General features: G+C 35.6%; 1 protein-coding gene across 1 annotated transcript; it reads left to right on the top strand.

The window, feature by feature from the left end:
- The first annotated feature begins 6408 nt into the window (after positions 1-6408).
- Positions 6409-10033, top strand: LOC149800447 (uncharacterized). The gene has a single exon (XM_089957253.1). The coding sequence runs from the start codon at positions 6409-6411 to the stop codon at positions 8575-8577; it is 2169 nt and encodes a 722-aa protein (XP_089813379.1). The 3' UTR covers positions 8578-10033.
- Positions 10034-23763: the final 13730 nt, after the last annotated feature.

Here is a 23763-nt window from a genome sequence, read left to right as displayed (position 1 = left end):
CACAACATATGTTTGGAGTTCAACTGGAAAATCTCTATAAAGACAACAGTTACACACAAGTGTGAAACACAAAGCAGTTTCTCAAATATGGGCCAATCTTCTTGAATATTTAGAAGTTTGTAATAATAGAACATGCTTTGATTCCACTTAATGAATCATACTCTGAAAAGAATAACTTTTTTTTAAAAAGTTGTTTACCGAAACTATAACTGGTTTTGAATCAAGGTCAGAAACTAGATACAGTGTTTCTATTATTAAGTGTTTATCAATAACAGTCAGATCAAACAGAACTGAACTGAATTTGTGGGCAATGTCAATTCCAGTAAACAAAATTGCACTACAATAGCATGTAATGGGACACAGTTTTTTTTTTAAAAACTAACAAACAAGTAATTAAATTAAATCAAATATACATAACATTTCTAAATCAGTTCGGTGCAAAAGCAACAGAGATTTAAGTTTTTCTTCTACATGTTTAACATAAAATTCCTCAGGACGAACGATTTCAGTTGGAGAAAAATTCAGAAATAGCCTTCAAATAGTATTATCCTCAATCACTTGATTATTTTTTTCCATTATGTATAAGCCGAGGAAATTCTTCAATATAAAATATATTTTTTTTGCCAGCAAAATATGCCCTGTTATAAAACAGATTTTCACAATGAATTATATATTTTTTCTATTATTAGAAACTTTACAGCCTATGCTATGGAATGAACATATCATGTTGTTAAATAATAATGTCCCTGTCGCGATGTGAAGTTTGGTCTCGGTGAAAATCAGCTGGGGAAAATAAAAAACGCAACACAAAACAAATTTGGCGTTACAGTGAAACTTTCTCCTTCAAAATTAAAAGGAAATGTCCCAGTGTGTCTGACCAAACACAGCAAAAAATTATGCAAATCAGAAGTGACGCAAAATGCAAAGAAATGTGGAATATTTCCATTCTTTGCATCGATTATAAGATTGTTAATAAACGGCTCCAGCGGTTGCAAAAGCTGCAGTTTTAGGTGCTGTCGGAACTGTAGGCGGTTTGTGGTTGCATAGCGCATCATAAACAAATAAACGAAAGATAAACTTTTGATTACCCGGAACGAGTCGTGAAATACTGTCGGGAAGATGTCTTCGTTTACCCAGTACAACACGCAGAATATCACGACGTTACTAATCGCAATGGTAAAATCAGTTAAGAACTTTGATTGTTTCTTTATGAAAAATAAATTTGCATCGATGATACAACGCAAATGTGAAATCGTTATTGTCAATCTGCATTTGACAAAAGAACCTGACAATCTTTGGGTCCCATACATGGTGATAACTCAACATCGTTTGTATTATGATTCGTATTGACTTGCATCGCCAGTTGAAGTTGTTAAAATTGTTTGACAAAGGGTACTAGCGTCTATGGTTGTCCACTTGGACAACAACCACTGTTTTATTAAATTATACAGTTACAAACTTGGTCGGATGGACCAATATGTGGTAAATATTGTTGGTGAAGCACTGCATGTAAGGCGGGAAGCAAAACTACAACACTACCAAGACCACAAGCGTCTATTACTATTTACGGAAGTTAACCAACCCGACGTAGCGCTGATGTGGATCTGAGCAATATTTGCCACCAAATTGGATTAGATCGAGTTTATTAGTCGTGTTGTTAATAAGGTCGACCGAGGTGAGCTTTTGATTTTTCAAGATCAGACTAGTAAACTGCAAACATCTAATGTGGATATTCAGGAAATTATTGTTAAGTTGCTGTCGCGAAGAACCTGATTAAGATCATATTAAACGGTATAATCAGAGACAAACCGCTAACGTGTCCGCACCACCACGTGTAGTAAGTTCATTTAAATCACAATGTGAACTGCTGACCAGTAACGAAAAAAAAATGAATTAAAAATAGCAACTGATCGAATTAGTTTTGATAATATAAATGATTCTGATAAAACTAATTCATATTAAAGGTGCGCAAGGCTGGATCGTATTTATTTATATTTGATTTTTAAAGTGGATGGAGGCAATTAATACAATTAATAAATAATCAACCGGGTCTTCGAGTAATAAATAATACCTCCCGAACCCATGATCGTTGTTCTAAAATCTTTCATTTATACGACACCAATATCATTGAGAGCTAACGACGAAATTCAGTTCGAAGCAATTCACATTTGTCCAGCTGTCTGCTTATCCGTCTTTGACGATTGTGTTTAAGATTATATTTATCATTGTATATAGGTAATGCATTCTGACCGCGGCAATAAAGTTGGGGAATTAGATCAATTGCAGATGCTAACATTGATGATGATTGTTTTCCCACTTGCCCACCAATATATGCGTCTGAGTGGTGATATCAGACCCTTGTACAATGTAATATAATCTCGTTAAGCTCAGAATATAAACTGACTGTTTGGATCATCCTGATGCACCTAGGCCAACTGGAGGCCAGCTTTGATTCATCGCAGTGGCAAACGCCCAAAAGTTGACTGTATCACCAGGTGCCAAAACACTCCGGTATTATTTCTATAAAGGCCAAGTGTTATTCACCGCAGTATCCCCCCGGTTACGTTCACCAACAAATATTTTACGGCACTATTGACTCATGTGAGACAAAATGGTTTCGGCTGTTTTTCAATAAGTGCGCACTTAGGCCTTGTACAAGTTATTGGACAAGGACGATCGTTAGATGCAAAAAGTGCAGGCGTAATATTTTTTTTTTTTAAACAAAATAATGTTTGACCCTAAAACGCACAATCGCCGTAAATTTAAATATTAAAGATGAATATATTTTCTATAATTGTATGACAGTTGTACCAGTGAAACAGGATAATGGGTAGAAGTGCGTGTGCGTCTTGCACCTGGGTGTACAGAGTCCAGACAGGGTCTCTATGTCCTGCAATGTACTATGGAGTTGCATTATTAATATAAGAACTATAATTGACCTTCAATGTTACTGACGTGAAAAAATTCTGAAGCGGAGCAACCGTTGTGATATGAAATAACCAAGAAAACCGCGGTGATGATGAAATACGTGCCTGGTTACAGATGTTATTTGTGAGCCTGCCGCAGCAACACATGATAGTTTTGGTGTGGATGAATCGCAACCACATCAAACATCATAGTTGCACCCATCAGAATTATTGTCGGGGTCATCTCTATTGTAACAACTGTCTCCGGTGCTGCTAGCAGATTAATTTCGATGCGATTACATTCACGAGTACATGTCTATTTTGAACTGCTTGCAGTGACACAAAGTAGTCTCAACACGATCAGTACACTGTGTTAAGTGATAATCGAGGATAAAATAATTAACATGGCCGAATTACAGACTGTGTTGGCGGAAATGGAAAATCACTAAAAATTATGAGCACAAATAAGGAACCGTATAGTGGATTTACGTATTATAAAAGTCGACTAAAAGCAAAAACAGTTTGTTATTGGGAGTTTTACCAGTCACTGCTCTGAATTACTGTGTTACTCTTGCTTCGTGAATTATTAATGCTAATAATCTTCTGGTTGCACAACATGTGTGACTTGCTGACTTAAAATGGGAATAGGTCGTGGGGGATAGAGGCTGTGACCTACATTAGGGATAATAGGAACGGAAAGAAGGAAAACCCGCCATGACGATATTACTACTTCGAACATCAGCATTGTATTTATAGCTATATCGTGTGTCTAACGTTTGTCCATAATTGTATATTGTTCTTTAAGATGATACCCATTTGTAAACGACACGTTTATGTAGCAAACCTTTCTCCATGATTGTAAGGTGTAAGTAAGATGTTGATTTTGAGGTTAGCATATTGTAGAAACAAACATTTCTTACAGTTTGATGGACTTTTTTATTAGAATGACTCCTATCTAGGTCGACTAATCCGGTGGCCTATTGGTTAGAGCGTCCGCCTCGGATGCGTGAGGTCGTGGGGTCGATCCCCGGCCGAGTCATACCAAAAACTTAAAAAATGGAACTAACAGCTGACTCGCTTGGCATTAAGAGGTTAGTGTTAGGACTGGTTGGCCTGGTGTCAGGATAATGTGACTGGGTGGGACACCTTTTTACATGTCTGTGGCATAATGCCCCAGTGTTAGACATAACGATAAACTGCCACATTTCAGACATCGTAGCAATATGATTGAACAAATTGTTAAAGCTACGTTAAAAATGCAAATACATCACACCTATCTAGGTCAAGTGGGGATGTAAATAGCCAACAAAATAATTCATTCCTTTTTTATGTAAATCTGTGAGAAGACATGATCAGAGTTTAGGATTATGTTCAGCTACAATTCGAGAGAACTTATTTATTTGTTTATCCACTGAAATTACTAAGTGCTCATTGACGTTGAAATAATATTATCTTGGAGTCATTGCGATATCATTGAAAGACATTCTGGATTTTATCACTGTTGTACACAAGAATACTCAAGACTATTAGGATCCATTTGGAACATTCTTTACCTTTGAACGTGAAATATGACATTTAGGATTGTTTCGGATTTAATTCAAAGTTGTTAAACTTCATCTAAATTGTTACTTTCTAAAGAATAGAAAGATATGGTTTGTTGATTTTAATTAAAATGCTGATTTAGATCTTTTCTTTTACATAATGAAATACCTAGAATCGTAACAATCTATAAATTTAGAGGCCGAATATTAGGAAAGTTTAAAGTTCAATTCATTATTGAAGCAAATATTATATCAATACATTTTAGCAACGATTAAAATAAATTTTGAACAAATACATTTAGGCTTGTTGGTTCGTACCGGTCCTGGTAAATTATTTTTGCTATATCATGCTGAGGTAAATACTTTTGTCATTGAGAGAGTAACACATACAAGCAAATATCCAACCCGCAAAGTTTCGATTACAAACCCTACACTCTACCAGCTGGGTTAAATCAATGCTAATGAAATATGAAACGACTTAAGGTCTTTTGTAGTAGGACCAATATAGTACACGACCAGTATATTACACGATCAATATATTACACGACCAATATATTACACTCTTTGCAGTGTCTGAAATTCGCTTAAAGAATAAGGAAGAAAAGTGTTTAGATATTTCCACTTAGCTGTATACTTCATGTTCTACATGTTTGGTTATCTTTCCATGAGTTATAATAGCATGGTTGTGTATTATCATATACAAAGGATACGTGACATAATTAAGAACTATTTTTAGTTTCAACTCAGCACCGTTATAATCACATATTTTCCCATATTTTCATTAATCAAGCGTAGACACTGATTCTTGTATGGGAATGTGCAGGAGCTATCACTGAAAAATGTCAAAACGTAATGTTTAGTCCACATCAGCATCAAGTGGAGAGACTTATTAAGTCAATAAACAACACGGTAAGAAATCTGTATTTTATGACCTATGATCTATGCTTGATAATATATTGTATGTTTGCATGACTTACTATTGAGTAGGACTGACATATCTTTGTTTACATCCCTCTGATGTTGTTTATATCACACTTCATCAATTGTGGCACCTTAATTATTTCTAGGTTTGTCCCTCAACAAAGATTTATACTTGAAAAACTGACTACACACATTTTCTGCACATATTGATTGAGTATGCAGTATATGTGATTGCATTCTTATAAATATATTTCTATATTTGTTTATATATGCATGAAGCAAAATATAATTTTCTAGTATCACTAGCGGAAACCTTCTCTCTCTCCCTCTGCAAGCTGACGGGAAATCGATACAAGCGAGATTAAAACAGGTGTTTGGTTACTAATATAATTAGTTTCTACTTACCTACCATTCTATTTACAGCGCTTTGTAACAGACACCGCTGGTGGTAACAATTTTCTAATCTGACAACTAATAGACCTTCCTCAACCACTATGAATAGTTACAGGCCGTTTGTGACCCAAGCTGCTGGTAGCGAAATTCTACTCATCGAAAATCCAATAGACCTTACCAAATCATTATGACGAGTTAAACCCGCTTTGTAACCCGCAACACTAGTAGTTGGATTTTAGTAATCAGACTATCGTCACAACGTATTAGTCTGTATGCTCGCTGGGGATTCATTTATAAGCCCTTGATCATGGTACAAATAATGTCTAAAAGTTTCTATATCGCTTAATGTTTGTTTTTCTTCTTTTATTACTGAACATAATCATAGGGTTAATTAGGCAATGTTTTTTTTATGAAATCTTAAAACATGAACTTAGTTAATGGATTACATATCGATTTCATATTGGTACTTATAGAGTTTGTTCTCCCTGACTTTTTGATGGCTGTTGTGGATTCATAGATAGTGTGTCAATGATGGTGATGATGATGATGATGACGACCACAATGACTATGTAAACATATGCTGCATATATTATAATTCTTTAGTTTATTATGTTCTTTGTATTTTTCTTCTCATTCTTGCAGCTGACATGACGCAGCAGGTCTCTGAGAACTACTACACTGTATCAGAGCTTTTATCCAATATTCTGGATAATGTTGGCTATTCACGTGAAGACAGAGACAGAAAGATCAGAATTTGTACTGAGGATGAGGTGTTCTCAAACATGATTAGCGCTTTACACGACACAAGTAGGGGTATAACCTATACGTTTGGTAGTAGAGGGGAGGGATCTACTGGACCGGGTCTAAAATCAGACAGAGATCATCTGCATGAGAGTTATCATTATGTGGTAGTCACAGATCTAACTGACTGTCAGCCGGACAAGACCAATTATCTTATGGTGAAAGATGACTTCACTCATCCTGGTTATATAAAATTACAGTCAATATACATATTACCAGATAACACTCCACTTCCAATGTACAATGTGGAAAGGCATGATAAAGTTATAACTCTTGATGCATTAAACAGGTCTGTACTGTCAAGTACAGTACATCATCGCTATGGTCCTGTGTCGGGCCCAGCAGGACATTTTCCATCAGATACAAAGGAGACTTCCACTGACCGTGTGTTTGCTTTCAAATGCCCAAAATGGCCACGAGAGGGATTAGAATGGTTTCGGCGTCGTAGATTATTTGGATGGCCGCAACCGCAAGATATAGAGAATGCCAGGAAATGTGGATGTTTCGCCACATCTGTTGGACACCCACACAGCTCTGAACAACACCAAGAATGGAGGTTATCATTTTCAATAGCTGAAAGGAACCTTGTAAGATCGTTTGAAGACACAGTAATGAAAGTCTACATACTGTTGAAAATGATCAAGAAAACATATATTGAACCTGTTATAGGCGATGCATTTTCAAGCTATCATTGCAAAGTGTGTATGTTATGGATGAGAGAAGCAACATCACGTGATCTGTGGAGAGATGACAATCTTCTGTACTGTCTCATCCTTTGCATCAGACGAATATACGAATGGGCAACAAAAGGGTTTTGTCCTGACTACTTCATTGTCACCAATAATATCTATGACAGAAAACTTTTTGGGGGAAAACAATTTAATTTAGTCCAGATACTCAAACATCTTCTCTCCACCGAGTGCAGGTTTCTACTTGGGATTGAATGTTGCTATTTGGGGCAAAGTCTGGCAAATGCGATGTGTGGATTCGTTCCTCACCTTATATTCAGCATACCGGCTATCGTTCGGGAGGTAGTATTTGAATATATGTACATTATTAATAGAGTTTGTATGACTAGACAGTTTATTATTCGGTACATTGCACAATATCATCCAACGCTGGTTGATTACTTAGAAGGACTCACGTACGCTTCTAAGCATATGCCGCACAACATGCAATATCCTCTAAAGTATGCAATGACAGTTCTATGGTCGCAAGTAGGATTCTATATTGCCTCAATATGTAGATCGAATGCACATACGTTGTCCAGTGACAAATTAGACTATCTCGTGGCTTTGGCATCAGGTTGCCTTTCTATTGGCATCAACAGCGATGCTACTTCAGTAAGACTCAAACTGTGTGGATTGGGAATGGAGCTTGGATATTATGATTTAACGGAGGTTTGTCTTCAGCATATTAGTGACTATCAAATGAGGTACATGTTTTCGGCTTCTGCAGGTTTAGAGGTTGCAACGACATATAGCAGGATGTCGATTATAGAAAACATCCTCGTGAAGAGATACAGTACTGAAGAGATGATGCAGAGCCATGTGTCCTTCAGCGTTGTCTATATGCCGTCAGAAATTTCAATAACCCCCAAGCCACTCAGGATGGAAATGTTCAGGTCTACTGGAGCACCCCCGGAATTGAGAATTGATTTGGTACACTGCTGGTATGACTGGTGCATGGTTGATTCAGTCATGTGTCTCTATTTCTTTCAGTACATGAATTTCAGTAGACAAGAGAAGGAAAGACACAAACAGGTTGCTATTGAAAACATGATTAATGTGATTAAGGTCACACCGAATCGCTTACACAACGACACTGCATTAAATCTTCTAGGTTATTGCTTTATACAGGACAATCAGCTTCCTGATGCATTCATATGCTTCACTCATTCCTTGAAAACACGTCCGTATCACAACGCTGCGAAGTTCTATTTGGGAATTATATACAGGAAAGCTCACATAAGGCATGCGCCTTATGGAATTAGGACAACTGGAATTACCAGGTAGAACAATATTGAGCAGCATAAGAACATATTTCACTGCATAATAAGTATTGTGTACATTGACAAAAAATTTAACTTCATAGCATATAGAGAAGAAAGTACTTTAAATATATTCTTCAGTGTTATGGAGAAGTGTGAACTGTTTGCTATTTACACCATAATTACAATTTATAAACTATGTAGTCATTATTCTATTTAAAATGAATATTGCTTTGAATATGACATACATATGCACGGGGCTTTGCTTTATTATTTTAACAGTTGTATGATAATTTCGTATTTACAAATGATATGATCACACAAAGTTTATTGATTTTTAAATATTAGCAATTTTATAATTTATAATTTATTATTGATAACACATTTTTAGGCTTTGACATTATAGATTCAGCCTAAATAATATATTAAACAATTCATCAGACGGAAATATTTCTCCATGTAGAATTTCAACAAAACTGGCAGAAGAGTTGTCAAAATATTGTTTTTTTTTAATCCATAAAGACTTATATTGTTTGGCAGTACGCATTCATACAATGTTGAATGGTATATTGGTTTAAAAAACAACAACACGTTTCAGCATTTAATAAGTGCAGCCATAATATCATGTGGTCGTATTCTATACGAGTTGATGATTCATTACACCGTTGATTCAAAATATCTGACGATCGGGATATGTGTCATAAGACTTGATATACAATGACTACTCTCGTGGTAAACCGTTGGCTTCAGACAAATGATATTAAACTGTATTGGGCGCTTATCATATTTATATTAGATTGTCATATTTATATTAGGTTGTCATATTTATATTAGGTTGTTTTATTTATATTGGTTGTCATATTATACTAGGTTGCCATATTTATATTAGGTTGTCATATTTATATTAGGTTGTCATATTTATATTGGGTTGTCATATTATATTAGGTTGTCATATTTATATTAGGTGGTCATGTTTATCTTAGGTTGTCATATTTATATTAGGTTGTCATATTATATTAGGTTGTCATATATATATTAGGTTGTCATATTTATATTAGGTTCAAGTGTAATTATGACTAGATGGTGTTTTAATAAAGGGGATTTGATCATTATCAGGTTGAAAACATTTACTACATTTAGATAGAAATCATATGCTTTTCAAATCAATATTAAACATTTAATATTAAAATTAATCAATTTATTGACACAGAAAAATCAAATAGGTGAGTTAGATACCGTCAAATTAAATATTTGATGCAATACATTTGAATACATTATGCTAACTTGTGACAAACGTATTTATTGTGAATTAGTTTAAATGATGATATTAATATATACTTTTCTTGCCATTATGCTTGCTGATATTGTACAATGAATAATGCCGATCTGGAATTAGCGGTCCCCACCCCCATCTTTTGTCTTCCAAAAATATCTGCCTTGATTTGTAAATATTTGAAAGTAAAAAATAAAAACCAAACAATGTCTCAATTTAATTCCAACAATCTTGATTATTATGATAAATGACGTTGGACAAAGATAATATTGTCAGTAAGTCTTTCATAATGTGTAAAACTATGCATATTGGACATGAAATAATCAGTGCTAACAGGAACATTAATAATACAAATGGTAGAAGCATGCTGAGGTGACAAAAATCACGTTCCTCTCTTTTCACACCTGAATGCTAAGCCAGGACAGTTATTGGAAAAAAAATATTGTCTCCCTGGTGTGATAACTCGCGAGTATGTAATATTACAAAGTAGTTTCAATTTTAGATTTAAAAAATATTGTCCAGTATTAGAAATAGTAAGATATTTGATGTTATTTAAATCAGCTGGATGATGGCTGATGCTCCTATATAGTATACTGATTGACCTGTTGAACAACTGTCTTCATCGGAAGCTTGCGGCTCAACATTCTACTCTGCTAAAAGGTCTATTGAATTGAACGTTTTATTGATAAACAAAATAGCTTCGCTGACTCACGGCTTAATCTAACAAGTAAATAAACTTGGACTATAACTAGTAAATATGTGTCTCCTATTAATAAGTCGGATACTGTACCTTCATAAAGATGGTAAATGGTGGATGGTAGTTTTCTCTGGTCTCACAAACACCGGAAGTGTGACTCCGTCTTCAGTGAAACAAACAGTTCGACAAATTAGGTATCACGGTGCCATCGACCCCTATCCTAACGTTTGTTGAGTGGAATATATTTTCGAACCTTCTTCAGTATGCGCGTCATACACTGTCATAGAGATGAAGGGCAGATCGTTAATCTGACAAGGACAAAATCAGGTACTCCGGTGCATTAATTTGAGATGATCATTTTTGTAAACACATTACATAGCTCCAGAATAGTGGGTTGGCTTTCTAATTTTGGTAAAAATGTTTAATGTAGCCTTTGGACCTCAGAAGGAGGAGAAATGATATTATTGACGAATGTGACGGAATCTGAGCCTAGGTCATTGGTTGACCACTCGGAAAGTGTTGGTCACCTGATTTCTCATTGGTCATCTGCTAAATTATCAGACTTTGTTGAAAGGTTAGAATGACATGGAAATGAACGTACGACCTTTATAATATTTCGTAATGTAGTGAGCAACGGAATTGATTACTCCTAACTTAAACATCTGTCTTTATTGATTTTAAGTTATAATTTGAGAGGATTCATTTAAATCAATTATTCACTGGATTTATAAAGTGCTCTGGGACTTTAAGACTAAGTAGCTATTTGTAATTACTGTGCTTTCATGTAAAGATACATTGGATTTTACAAGTGTGAGATATCACGACTGTTAGCATATCAATTCTAATGGCACACGCCAACACAATAAATTGGACTTTATTTGGAACACCACTAGATCTCATTTGGAATACACTGTGCTTTTGGACCTGCGATATAACTTTTAAGACTTTGGGAGTTCATTTACAATGCTGTAAACTGTATTTAATTTCTCACTTTGTATTGTAGGTCAAGGTCATTAATAATATAAATCTGTCGTTTATGTATTGTAGGTCAAGGTCATTAATAATATCAATCAGGCGTTTATGTATTGTAGGTCAAGGTCATTAATAACATCAATCTGGCGTTTATGTATTGTAGGTCAAGGCCATTAATAATATCAATCTGGCGTTTATGCATTGTATGCGAAGGTACTACCACAATACACAAACTACTTTATGCATTCGAAGGTATTGAAGTGTCTGATGAGTCTAGCATATTTAGGGAGAGTGGGGTAGTGATATGAAGTGCATTCAATGCCATATGCAATTTTGTAGGAGCAGTACTGCAAGGTATGAAAAAAAGTTAAATTTCAGAAAACTCAGTGATGTTGTTCTCTTATAAATAGGCACAACGTTCTGCCTCATAAAGTAATGATAGAGGATATACGTTGAAAATAATTGATACATTATCGTTACAGAAAATTAACAAGGAGAGTGAAGGCGTAAAAAAATTCACTCTGTTCTTCTAAACTTGTGTATGGCTCCAGTGCATGCTATCTACATAATCCAAAAATGGTTATATTTTAATTAATATGCCTTAATTCAGAAACCTGTTACTGTTAAAACTACAATTCAGTTGCTTTACTCAACATTTATTTGCAGCACATTGTATGGGATGTAGACGCTGTGGGTAAGACATCATACTTCATGAATTTGTTTCAGTTTATATTCTTGATTTACTTATTTTTCAAGTGCCACATCACATAAAGTATCTTTAAAAGCATTGCTTAACATAATGTTTGAAGCCAGATTAGGAGAGTCCTGGTACATACTAAAATATTTTGTATGTTAGTCTCATTGTGAATTTACCTTAAGTGACAAAGTTGTAACTATTATAGTAAAGGATTATAGTGAAGGAGTCTATGTATACTTTTACCCTGATTGGATATAATTTTTACCCCCAATACTGCCGAAGAATAAGTTTAGTTTCTGGTCACAACATACATTTAAATCTGTGTTCTTGGAAGGTGAAAGTGAATTGTTTTATGTAGCAATGTTTCCGTCCTGTACCATAATATACATAATAATTTCATTGCCACAAAATTATCATCTGAAAGGAAGAAATAAAATATTCTTTTATTATCATAAATACCATGATAATAATTTTATTCAAACTCTACAAACGGAACAAATCAACCTTATCTTACAATTATAAAACTGGAGAAAGAAAACACAACAATAACAACAACAACAACAAATAATAATAATAATAATAATAATAATAATAATAATAAATTATTATTGTTAATATGATTATCTTTTTTATTATTACAATTGATAATAATAATAATCTTTATTATGATTATTATTATTATCATTATTATTATTATTATTATGTGTATTATTATTATTATTATTATTATTATTGTCACTAGCAGCAATGTGCATTGTTTGCTATTTGTGGTTTGCCATTCCTATCCACTGCTTGAATGCATTGTACTTTCCTGACAATTAAATGAAAAATTTGCATTTAACGAAGAATTGGAAGACAATAGTAGCATCATATTAATGAGTGAGATGGAAAATAATAATTTATGTTCTTTGAAGTTGTTTAGAAAGTATACTTAGTATTGAAAACTAAAATAAAAGTCTCGCTCAAACAGTAATGTGTGTTTTAATTATATTATTATATTCCTATGTACATGTAGGTACATTTGTTCTGTTTTTCACATTGCATGAAAAGGTGTTTTATTAGTGGTGTACTTTGTCAACAAGTTAAAGACTGTTACCAAAGTTTTGATATTGTTTCAATTGTTTTATGATTGTCTTGAAAGTCATATGTAAAAAAATATGCCAGCGACTTGTATCCGCATGCATCTGTAACAAAGGTAGGGATTATGTCTTCCTGCCTGTTATGTGAAACCTGTTCAAGTGACACTGTCCACACTGCTTGTTGAAGACAACACGGAACCAGATTGCATGAAGATTTGAGGAAAGTTGTACAAAACCTTCTAAAATTATTATGCTTGGAAAGTTTACTGAAACTAATCTACTGGCTGGGTGATGTTGTACAATAAAACACTTGCGGGTTAAGTTCTTAAGGACTAAGTTCACAAATTAATGTTTTATTTAGTGTGCTGTTTCTTATTTTGACTTCGATAGAAGTAGCGTTAAATGTTTTAAACCTTTTCCGTATATCTAAGACAAGATTATAGCATTTACCACTTTCCTTATTCTCATCTAAAGGTGAGAGGTGGACAATGTTTATTTAAAAATAAAATAAAAATAGACATCAAGAAAGTAGCCGGTTTCGTTATTGCTGTTGAGCACGTGCTTGTGTTATTTCTTTTACAGATTCATCCACGAGAAACTTCCCACGGGTATCGGATCGGACATCGCCCAACCATAACGTTTATTTTATTTTCTAAGCAAATGACGTAAGTGGATTCTACATTAGCATCGTAATCAGGTAAATATTTGTTGATGGCTTTAGAATGTCTTTTGAGTACGAGCGCTCCTTTCTCCTAGAATTCTATCTTCGACAATTCAAAAATGTTGACATCTGTAAACACATCTAAGGTAACCCCGCTGAATTTTAATGCGGCAACACAAAAGAGTCGCGTGGAGGAACACAAAAAATAGTCTAATCAGCAATAATTGATACACACGTATCTGAAATGTTCAAAACATCCGCAAGCAACAGGATGTCAATAGTTAAGTTCAAATCATTATAATCTAGAATACTGGCCATCCTAAGCGCATCCCTAGTTTACGCGCATGAGCGTAATCCGCCTTGGTAATACTGATAACTGTCAAGGAGTCATATTTCCTGGTGCAGTGATAATGGTCACGCACACAACCACAACCCCGTAATTTCCTGCACATCCAGGACCCAACAGCATTGTCGAAACAAATCTTGTCTTGCTCGGGAAAACTCATTTGAGCCGGTACGACATATTTTATTTTAGCCACCTCTGCCTGTACATCCCGCATGAGCTTTTCGAGCAGTCAGGCCTAGGAAAGAGTGAGACTTCGGAATTGTAAATTACATTGATACACAGGAATGTGTACGCAGAACTACACAGAACAGTACGATTTGTCAGCGGTATGATCCCGATGATCCACCGGCATAATACGCGCTTCAAAATCGGCATACCCTAGAAAAGGAATATTCATTTGACAATGCCGTTTAGTGAAGTATATTTTTTTGCATTTTCACTTTTGGTGTTTTCATCACCAAGACGTTAACGCAGTACTGTCCGTGTTCATTTATTTTGTTTTACTTGTAAGAACGATAAACATTTTGTTTGCTAGAAAAAACCCATCCCCATAACCCCAAGAAAAACAAAAACAAAAAAAAAAAAACAAAAAAAAAAAAAAACAAACAAAGGAAAACGAAATGCCCTAAAAAAGAAAACAACTGCCATTTCTTTTTAGATATTTGTCCGCTCATGATCCTAGACAGTTTTTGATCCATCAACAATGACCGTCCTTGTCATTCTCGTAAACATATTGAGATCAATATAAATTGTATAATCGCCGTTACCTGATAACCTGATCTGGTAAACACTATGGCAGTGCCATGTGGCACCATATGTGAACAAATTAATTCCGTTGTTGTATTTTCTTCTTCAGATTTTGGGATGTTGCTGGTTTGCATCGGAAATTCGATACCCGTAAAATGTAATGTGTTTTAGAAGCATAGAGGGAAGAGAGTTTTGGTCCAACCCAGTCTAGAAACCTTTTGTCAACAGATAACACCTACTGCTAAGATTATAAATCAGGGAAAAGTCAAAATGTTTGGGGTTCTAACACACCTCAAATAGGTTTGAGTTTCCCCATCAAATATGAGATAGAAAACAATTTCTATCCAAATTGAAGGGTAAACTTAATAATAAAAATGTCATTTGGTTACGGCAGAGAATAGCCTTTTTTACAACAATTTGAGCAAAATAGCCAATTCGGACCTGGAGACGCCAAGGTAAAAAGAAGTACCCAATGTCTACCCCAACTACAAGATACATTATTGACTGCTCGAACAAGATCTCCAGCATGGACTCGTTCTTGACAAAGTTCATCGTACTGTCAATTTTAAACAGTCTCCATGGATGAGATCCTACGTTAACTTCAACACAAAATGTCAAAACCATTAAGGACTTTGGCAAAAAATATAATAAAATTCATGAACAGTAGCGTCTTCAGCAAAACGATGGAAAACATCAGACACAGATAGAAAATCGAAATCTTCAAAAACCAACGACGGCGAGATAAGCTCGTGGCCATCGATGCCTCCCTCAGCATGAAAGTCTTTAACGAACAACTCATCGCGATCGAATAAAAAATAGAATCTGAAACTAGACGAACCCATTTACGTTGGAGCGGCTGTTCTCGACTCTCCAAAATGCTCATGCTTGAATTTCATTATGACTTCATCAAATGACAATACGGAGACAAAGCCACACTGCTTATGACTGATACCGATTCACCCATCTGTGAAAGTCACACCGATAATATATACGCTATCTGTACATCGAGACATCTTTGATATTTGATAAACTGGGAAAGTTCAAAGGTGAAACTTGTGGGATACCTATCAGAGAATTTATAAGACTTTGGTCCAAAACGTACTGCCATACAATCGATGATGATACTATCAGGGAAAAAGCCAGATGCGTCAAACAACCTGTCATTATTCACATCGCTACCTTCGATCACTACAGACAGTCACTACAGTGACATCTACGCTATTACTCCATGAGAACTTTACGATCACAACAACATAACATATCTACCATACTCATCAACAAAAACGGACTATGTTCCTCTGGAAATAAGCGAGACTCCACCGATGGTATTCACACACTCGCACGTGGACATTAGTGCACACAAAGGTAAATTCTATACAAGAGAAAGCCCTTTTTCACGCAGTGAGCCACCAAACAGGTCCAGAACACCCCTATTTTGTCTGCGCTGGAGTCACCACACACTCCCTAAGAAACATTTGAGCCAAAACTCCATACCCCAGTAGTGTATATACTCATGGGGGTGGGGTATCTTAACCACTCGTTATCACCCAGTGGCAAAAAGTTAGCCAGAGCCTCGATTTCTATATACTACTGATAAATTCGGTAACTTGTGTCAACGGCCATCCGACCATTTCACGATTTTCTACGACAATTTACAAGTTGCAAGATTAATTTGAAGACGTTAGTAGCATTCGTGATATTAGTTCAATTTGAAAACGTTAGTAGCAATCGTGGTAGTAGTTTAATGCGAAGACGTTAGTAGCAGTACAAATATAAACAGCAAATAACAAATAATACGGGTAGCAACATATGGCAGCAGAAGAAAGAGTAGTAATTTGTGTAGAAGCACTAGCAATAATTGAGGTAATCGATACGGTAGATTTGTAAGCTTCCAGGTAGATAAGGACCGACAAATGCAAAATTAGAGATTTATTCAAGCACTGTCATCGGATGTCGCATTAATTTATTAATTTATGTTTGCCACACATATCAAACTATCTGCATTAGCCTGTAGTAGACAACACCCTTTGAACGAGATACGTGTAACCCAAATTAACACATTACGGTTGTACTAACAATCCATCGCTGATAAGGCGAAATCTTACCGAGTCAATTATTGATAAATTACCTCGTTGCTGAGAATACGTCTGCAGTGACTAGGAAGTTTTATTTATAAAACACTGCCTTGTCTCGGCAAAAGATATACATATTTCATATGGAAGAGAGAACAGAAATTATTTAAGAAGCTTTACAGGAATTTTCAGAAATGCTGTAAGTATCAATTATCAATGAACAGTTTTAAAACTGAGAACATGTTCTCTTATGATACTTTGTACTAAGAACACAGTCATTTCACATTTGGATACTAAAATGACAACCTTTTAAGTATGGCCAGGGCATTATCTGTCAGTCTGCAGATCCGGCGAACGTATGTCGCATTTTCTAGGTTGCGTATCAAATGTGCTTCTGTTTTCTTAATAGCAACTATGAGTACGAAATGTGATGTTTCAATGGCTAGTACGAAATGTAATAGTTCAATTGTTACTACGAAATGTGATGGTTCAACGGTTAGTACGAAATGTGATGGTTCAATGGTTAGTACGAAATGTGATGGTTCAATGGGTAGTACGAGATGTGATGGTTCAATGGATAGTACGAGATGTGATGGTTCAATGGATAGTACGAGATGTGATGGTTCAATGGATAGCACGAGATGTGATGGTTCAGTGGCTAGTACGAAATGTAATAGTTCAATTGTTACTACGAAATGTGATGGTTCAACGGCTAGTACGAAATGTGATGGTTCAGTGGTTAGTACGAAATGTGATGGTTCAATGGGTAGTACGAGATGTGATGGTTCAATGGATAGTACGAGATGTGATGGTTCAATGGATAGTACGAGATGTGATGGTTCAATGGATAGTACGAGATGTGATGGTTCAGTGGCTAGTACGAAATGTAATAGTTAAATTGTTACTACGAAATGTGATGGTTCAACGGCTAGTACGAAATGTGATGGTTCAATCATTAGTACGAAATATGTTAGTTCAGTGGCTAGTACGAAATGTGATGGTTCAATGGCTAGTACGAAATGTGATGGTTCAATGGCTAGTACGAAATGTGATGGTTCAATGACTAGTACGAAATATGATGGTTCAATGGCTAGTACGAAATGTGATGGTTCAATGGCTAGTACCAAGGCCTCGTGACCAGAGGGATCTTTCCCTCATTGACAGTGACTTTAATTTCCATGTATTGACATGTCATGAAATAACGTATTGTATGTTGATATGCTGTCAATCATAACTAAATTCAAGTCAAACGTCCAGAAATCAACAATTAAGGTCATGCAATTAGTCAAATAATAAGAGGTTACTAAATCATTAAAAAGGATTTATTTATTAGTTTCTTGAAGTCTAACTGTAAGATATCTAACGTTCAATGCAACTATTGAATTGACAAATGACGTTAGGACTTTAAATGTGATTTAAGCCTTACAACTTGGTAGGATATTTTGATGTACATACATTTATTAAATGCAGTTATAATTTCCTACGGAAGAGGAGAAAAGAAAATAGTAAAGATATTTCACCTCAGTTTCTTTGGAAGACCGTCAAGCAAGAAATATGTAAATGTAGTCTTCTTTACTCAGAAATGAAAAGGGAAGAACTTGTTACTCAAGGTGTAATGACATTTTAAATACATGAATATCTTTACAAATAGTTGTCTGGCTAGTTGAAGTCGACATGTACGCAAAGTTTTCTTTCAATATCTGGAGGTATGCATTCTGCATGAATATATTAAGGATTCAAATGTTGATCCACGCATATATATATATATATATATATATATATATATATATATATATATATATATATATATATATATATATATATATACGGGGATAGATTGTTAATCGGTTTCTCCATCTCGATTTTTGATGCACATGGTAGTGTGAAGCAAAAACACTTGTTTCCTTTAGACTTCTATCAATCCCTTTAGCGTCAACATATTGAAGAGATCTGTTTCCCTATTTAATGAAAATATATCTTTATGTGGAACACCTGCAGATGGATTCATTATGGGACGTGTGGGGAATGTGAGCTTAAATAGTACGTCAAAGATAGGAGTTTTGTAACAGTTGTTAGGCGCGTTAAGATAGAAAGCTGAAAAGTTAGGATTCCAAGGTCGCACATTAAATGATTCAAATGTTATTAACAAATTTTGTTATTAGATTCATTATTTTGTTCTAAACATAATGTGCCTTCAGATTTGATTGAAATGTTTACTATAGTTCTGGTACATGTATATAAATGAGAAGAAACGCAGGTCAGAAGGTCAAGGTCATATATGAACAAACGCTTTCTGAATCCGAATTCTTTATTTCTCTTTATTTATTTCATACCTTGTTATGTATGTATTATTTATTCATTAATCTATTCATTTAAAATGAATCCGTAATTATTGTTCTAGAAAGTTGTTTTGAAAATCTAACAGTAAACAGACTTCATAAAGGGAACGAATCAGTTCCCTGTCAATAAGAATGTGTCATATCTATTACATAATCAGCTGAAATGAGCATTTAATAAATAAATCATACCATTTATACGAAAATTCCATATGTGGTCCCTGACGAACTTTTGGTTACTAGTCTAAGCCAATATTAAACACTCAGACCAGATAGAATAATGCTGGAAAAATGTATTTGCAAAATCGCAGATTTGTTTTAATACGTAAATGATCCAGTTCTTAATCAGATCTTTTTAATTGTACAAGAGATCGAGATGACAAATTCTATAAAGTTACAATTATTCTTTAAGCAATGAATTCAGTTAAAGAAAATCTGGAACACTAAACCTTAGAATCATAAATGAGATTTAATTTTCTTTTTTGTCTTATGTTTTTTTAATATTGCACAAGAAATGGCTATTAAATATAACACATATGAGCAGTAGAAATCACACGTACCAATTAGGTTCGACCATTAGCACCACTTCTGATACATATACCACGGGACTAATATAAGTTTCGACCAGCTATGTTTGTGGCCTTACAACACGATGGCCAATGTTCTCATTGAAATGTACATAGGTCATTAATCAGTAGTGAATAGGGATACCCTAGCGACAATGGGAATTAGCATTACAGACCCCCCCCCCCCCGGGACAATCTGGCGACAATGGAAAATTAACATGGAGAAAAATCGTGGGACAATCTGGCGACAATGGGAAATTAACATGGAGAAAAATCGTGGGACAATCTGGCGACAATGGGAAATTAACATGGAGAAAAATCGTGGGACAATCTGGCGACAAGGGAAATTAACATGGAGAAAAATCGTGAGACTGTTGAGGGACAAGGGAAATTAACATGGAGAAAAATCGTGGGACTGTTGAGCGACAAGGGAAATTGAACATGGGATTTTTAAAAAAAAAAAAATAAAAGATAAAAAAATAAAAAAGGGTAAGCAATCGAAAGTCATTCTCTTTTCGAGAAATGTGGGTGGCCCTGAAAAGGGCCTTTGGGTTTCTTCTGCTTCTAATTTCTTCTTTTTTTCCACCAACTTCTTATTTTCTCTCCTACACTCTTTCTCTTCTTTTCTTCCTTTTTTCTCTTCTTTCTTCTTCTCCTCCTCTTCTTTCTTCCTCTTCTCATTTTCTTCTTCTTTTTCAATTTTTTCATTCCATTCTCTTATCCTTATCCTTTCCTCTTCATCCTCCTTCTCCTCCTTTATTTCTTTCATCACACCACTTATCATGTCCTTTACTTTTCGTAAGTTATTAATCTCCATCTTTACTCGATGAGGACTATAAGAATAGTGGTCTTCATTTAGTCTCACTAGCATTTGCTCCATCATGCCCAAATTGTCTAGGACGTCTTGCAATGTTTGCATTTTATCCAGGTGGTTTGAAGCCATCTTCTCTGTAGAATGGTTTGAACGACGAATACTGTGGGTTCTTATACGAAAAGCGCGGACGTGATGGAAAACATCCCCCAAGACATAAAATTGATCTTACCTAGATCATGACCAAACAACGCGCGGACGTGAAGGAAAACATCCCCTACTTTTCTCATTTCATATGATCTACTATCCACATACGTGAGCCATCAATAAAGAAACCCCAAATCTACTATTTACACACACAAATCATTAAAACTAAATCCATAATCTACTATCCACACAATCGTACGTCAGTATTTACAAAACCCAAACTATACTCTCCACATACGCTAAGAAACAATAAACAAACCCATAATCTACTATTCACACAAACGTACGTGAGCTCTTACAAACACAAACACACAAACACATACCCTCACACAAATGAAAAAGAGTTAGTGTTTATATTCACACTACTCTACCTACACACATTGGCAAATCGATGGTTATTTCTTTTCTAGAGTATTGGGTAGCCCTGAAAAGGGCTGTTTTTTTTTTAACTTCATGGACACCTGGTTAATGATGTCACCTTCCAGGCCTGGCGCCACATACACATCTTCTCCAGTTGCTTTTTACTTTTTTTGGGGAGAGAGCAGAGGCGGGATAAATAGATTCAGAATCCCAATTTTCTTTCTCTGGGATTCTGAAATTTCTTCTCTCCTTTTCTTCCTCTTCTTTGTTTCTTCTCTCCTCCTCTTCTTTGTATCTTCTCTCCGCTTCTTCTTTGTATCTTCTCTCTTCCTCTTCTTTGTTTCTTCTCTCCTCCTCTTTCATCCTTCCCTCTTCCACAATGGCTTCCGCGGCCAGTTCATTTAGTATGTGCCTGGCATATTCCAGATGCACATGAAGTTCCAACCGTTTCGCTAGTCTGGTGTTCATTCTGGTGTTGATCAATCAACAAGGGTAGCTGGACTGACGAGTGACTTTTAATTTATACTAAAAGCGCGGACGTGAAGGAAAACATCCCCCTAAAAACATAAAATTGATCTTACCTAGATCATGACCAAAACAACGCGCGGACCTAAAAGAAACACTCACTCACTTTTTTTATACTACCCATTCCTATTCTAAAAAAATTTTCATTAACCACTTCAATATACTATTCACATAAGCAAAGCAATCCAATCAAACCCCCAAAACTACTCTCCCCACGCCTCAAACAGCCAAAAAACATCATCTTAATCTACTATCCACAAAAACGTACGTGAGCACTTACAAACACACAATCCTATACACAAACACATACCCTCACACTAGGAAAAAAGAGTCAGTGTTTATATTCACACTACTCTACCTACACACATTGGCAAATCGATGGTTATTTCTTTTCTAGAGTATTGGGTAGCCCTGAAAAGGGCTGTTTTTTTGTTTGCTATGGCAATCTTTTAGTTTCTAAGAATGCGTCGTCCTCTGAGGATAGACTTTCTGACGATAGGTCTGCTTCTTCGGAAAGAGAAGAAGAACTCTTTGGTGTCGATACGACAATCGACAAAGCCTCTGTCAGGTTCAGGTTTCTGCTGCTGCTGCTGCTGCTGCTGTTGTTGTTGTTGCTGTTGCTGCTGTCTCTGAAGTCTGTACTTCTCTGTCCATTCTTCTTTCTCCCTGTTCACTTCTTCTCTGAAGAGCTCTTCTATCAGGTCTTCAGTGACTTTTAACATTCTCACATTCTCTATCTCTTCAGCTTTCGGTATCAGACTGTGTCTGACCCTATGCAAATTCACGTAGGCTTCGTTTAGCTTAGCCAGTTTGGAGCACATCTTCGTAGGAGGATGAGTCGACAATGGATGGTTAGACTGGAAACTACCCCGGTTCTTAAAGTCAAAGCGCGGACGTGAAGGAAAACATCCCTCCACGGTTTTCGAGCCGGAACGTTCAATGAGTGACATGAGAGGGATAGTAAGAAGTCAAAGAGCATGAATCAACATTCTTATAGCCAAACAAACGACAAAGGCATTTTTTTCAAAACACAACATTTTTTATTCAAAAATCACTTAACACTAACGAACAACTCTAACATATTTTTAACAATAATCCAACATTATAACATCAAACATTTTTTTCTAATCACAAACATTTTTTTCAATTTACAGTCTACTTTAAACAGGGCTGACAACGTTGTGAATGAAATTGTGATTTCCACTGTTGGAAGTCATTAATGCCATTGATGGACACTAAGTTTCCTAGCTTGAGACAAAAGATAAGCATAATGGTCACCAAACCATCGATCTACTTTCACATCATTTCTAGAAGATGAACGAGGATCAAAATGTATCACTAAATGTTCTAAAGAATAGCCCAGGCTGCGATGATGCAGAAAATACACACAATACTGTCCACACACCAAGGAATCTGTGCCTTGCAATTTCACATTATTGAATCGGGTGGTCTGAGCATTTCTTCTCATAAAGTCAATGATATCGTCTTCCAAAGGGGGTAATCCGTACGAATCGAAATATTCCACACATCCTTCTTGAGGAAAGTAAACGGCTTCCCAGTGGGTTCCTGGGAGATGACTGTCGTCCGTGTTGATCACATAAGCTAGATGGTCTTGAGGTTTGCGATGAGGGAGTTCATCTTTAGCACAGACGACAGGATTCCAAGAAGCCGTATACGAACTGTGGTTCAAAAGGTAATAAAGTTCCCAGGTATCCATGTTTTGTGTGGTTTTTTTTCTTCTTCACAGGTAATAATAAGTCATCAATTCGGTCCTGACTTTTTGCTTGAAAATGTCTGACAAATAACCGTTTCTTCGTTTCGTCTCCTCACTTTGATTCAGGAGAGCTTCGATACGATCGATC

Source organism: Sinohyriopsis cumingii, chromosome 5 (assembly GCF_028554795.1).
Source record: "Sinohyriopsis cumingii isolate HCF-2022 chromosome 5, ASM2855479v2, whole genome shotgun sequence".
In the NCBI taxonomy this organism is placed as follows: domain Eukaryota; kingdom Metazoa; phylum Mollusca; class Bivalvia; order Unionida; family Unionidae; genus Sinohyriopsis; species Sinohyriopsis cumingii.
Note: the sequence above shows the minus strand (reverse complement) of the source record. Positions and strands in the feature narration are given on the sequence as shown.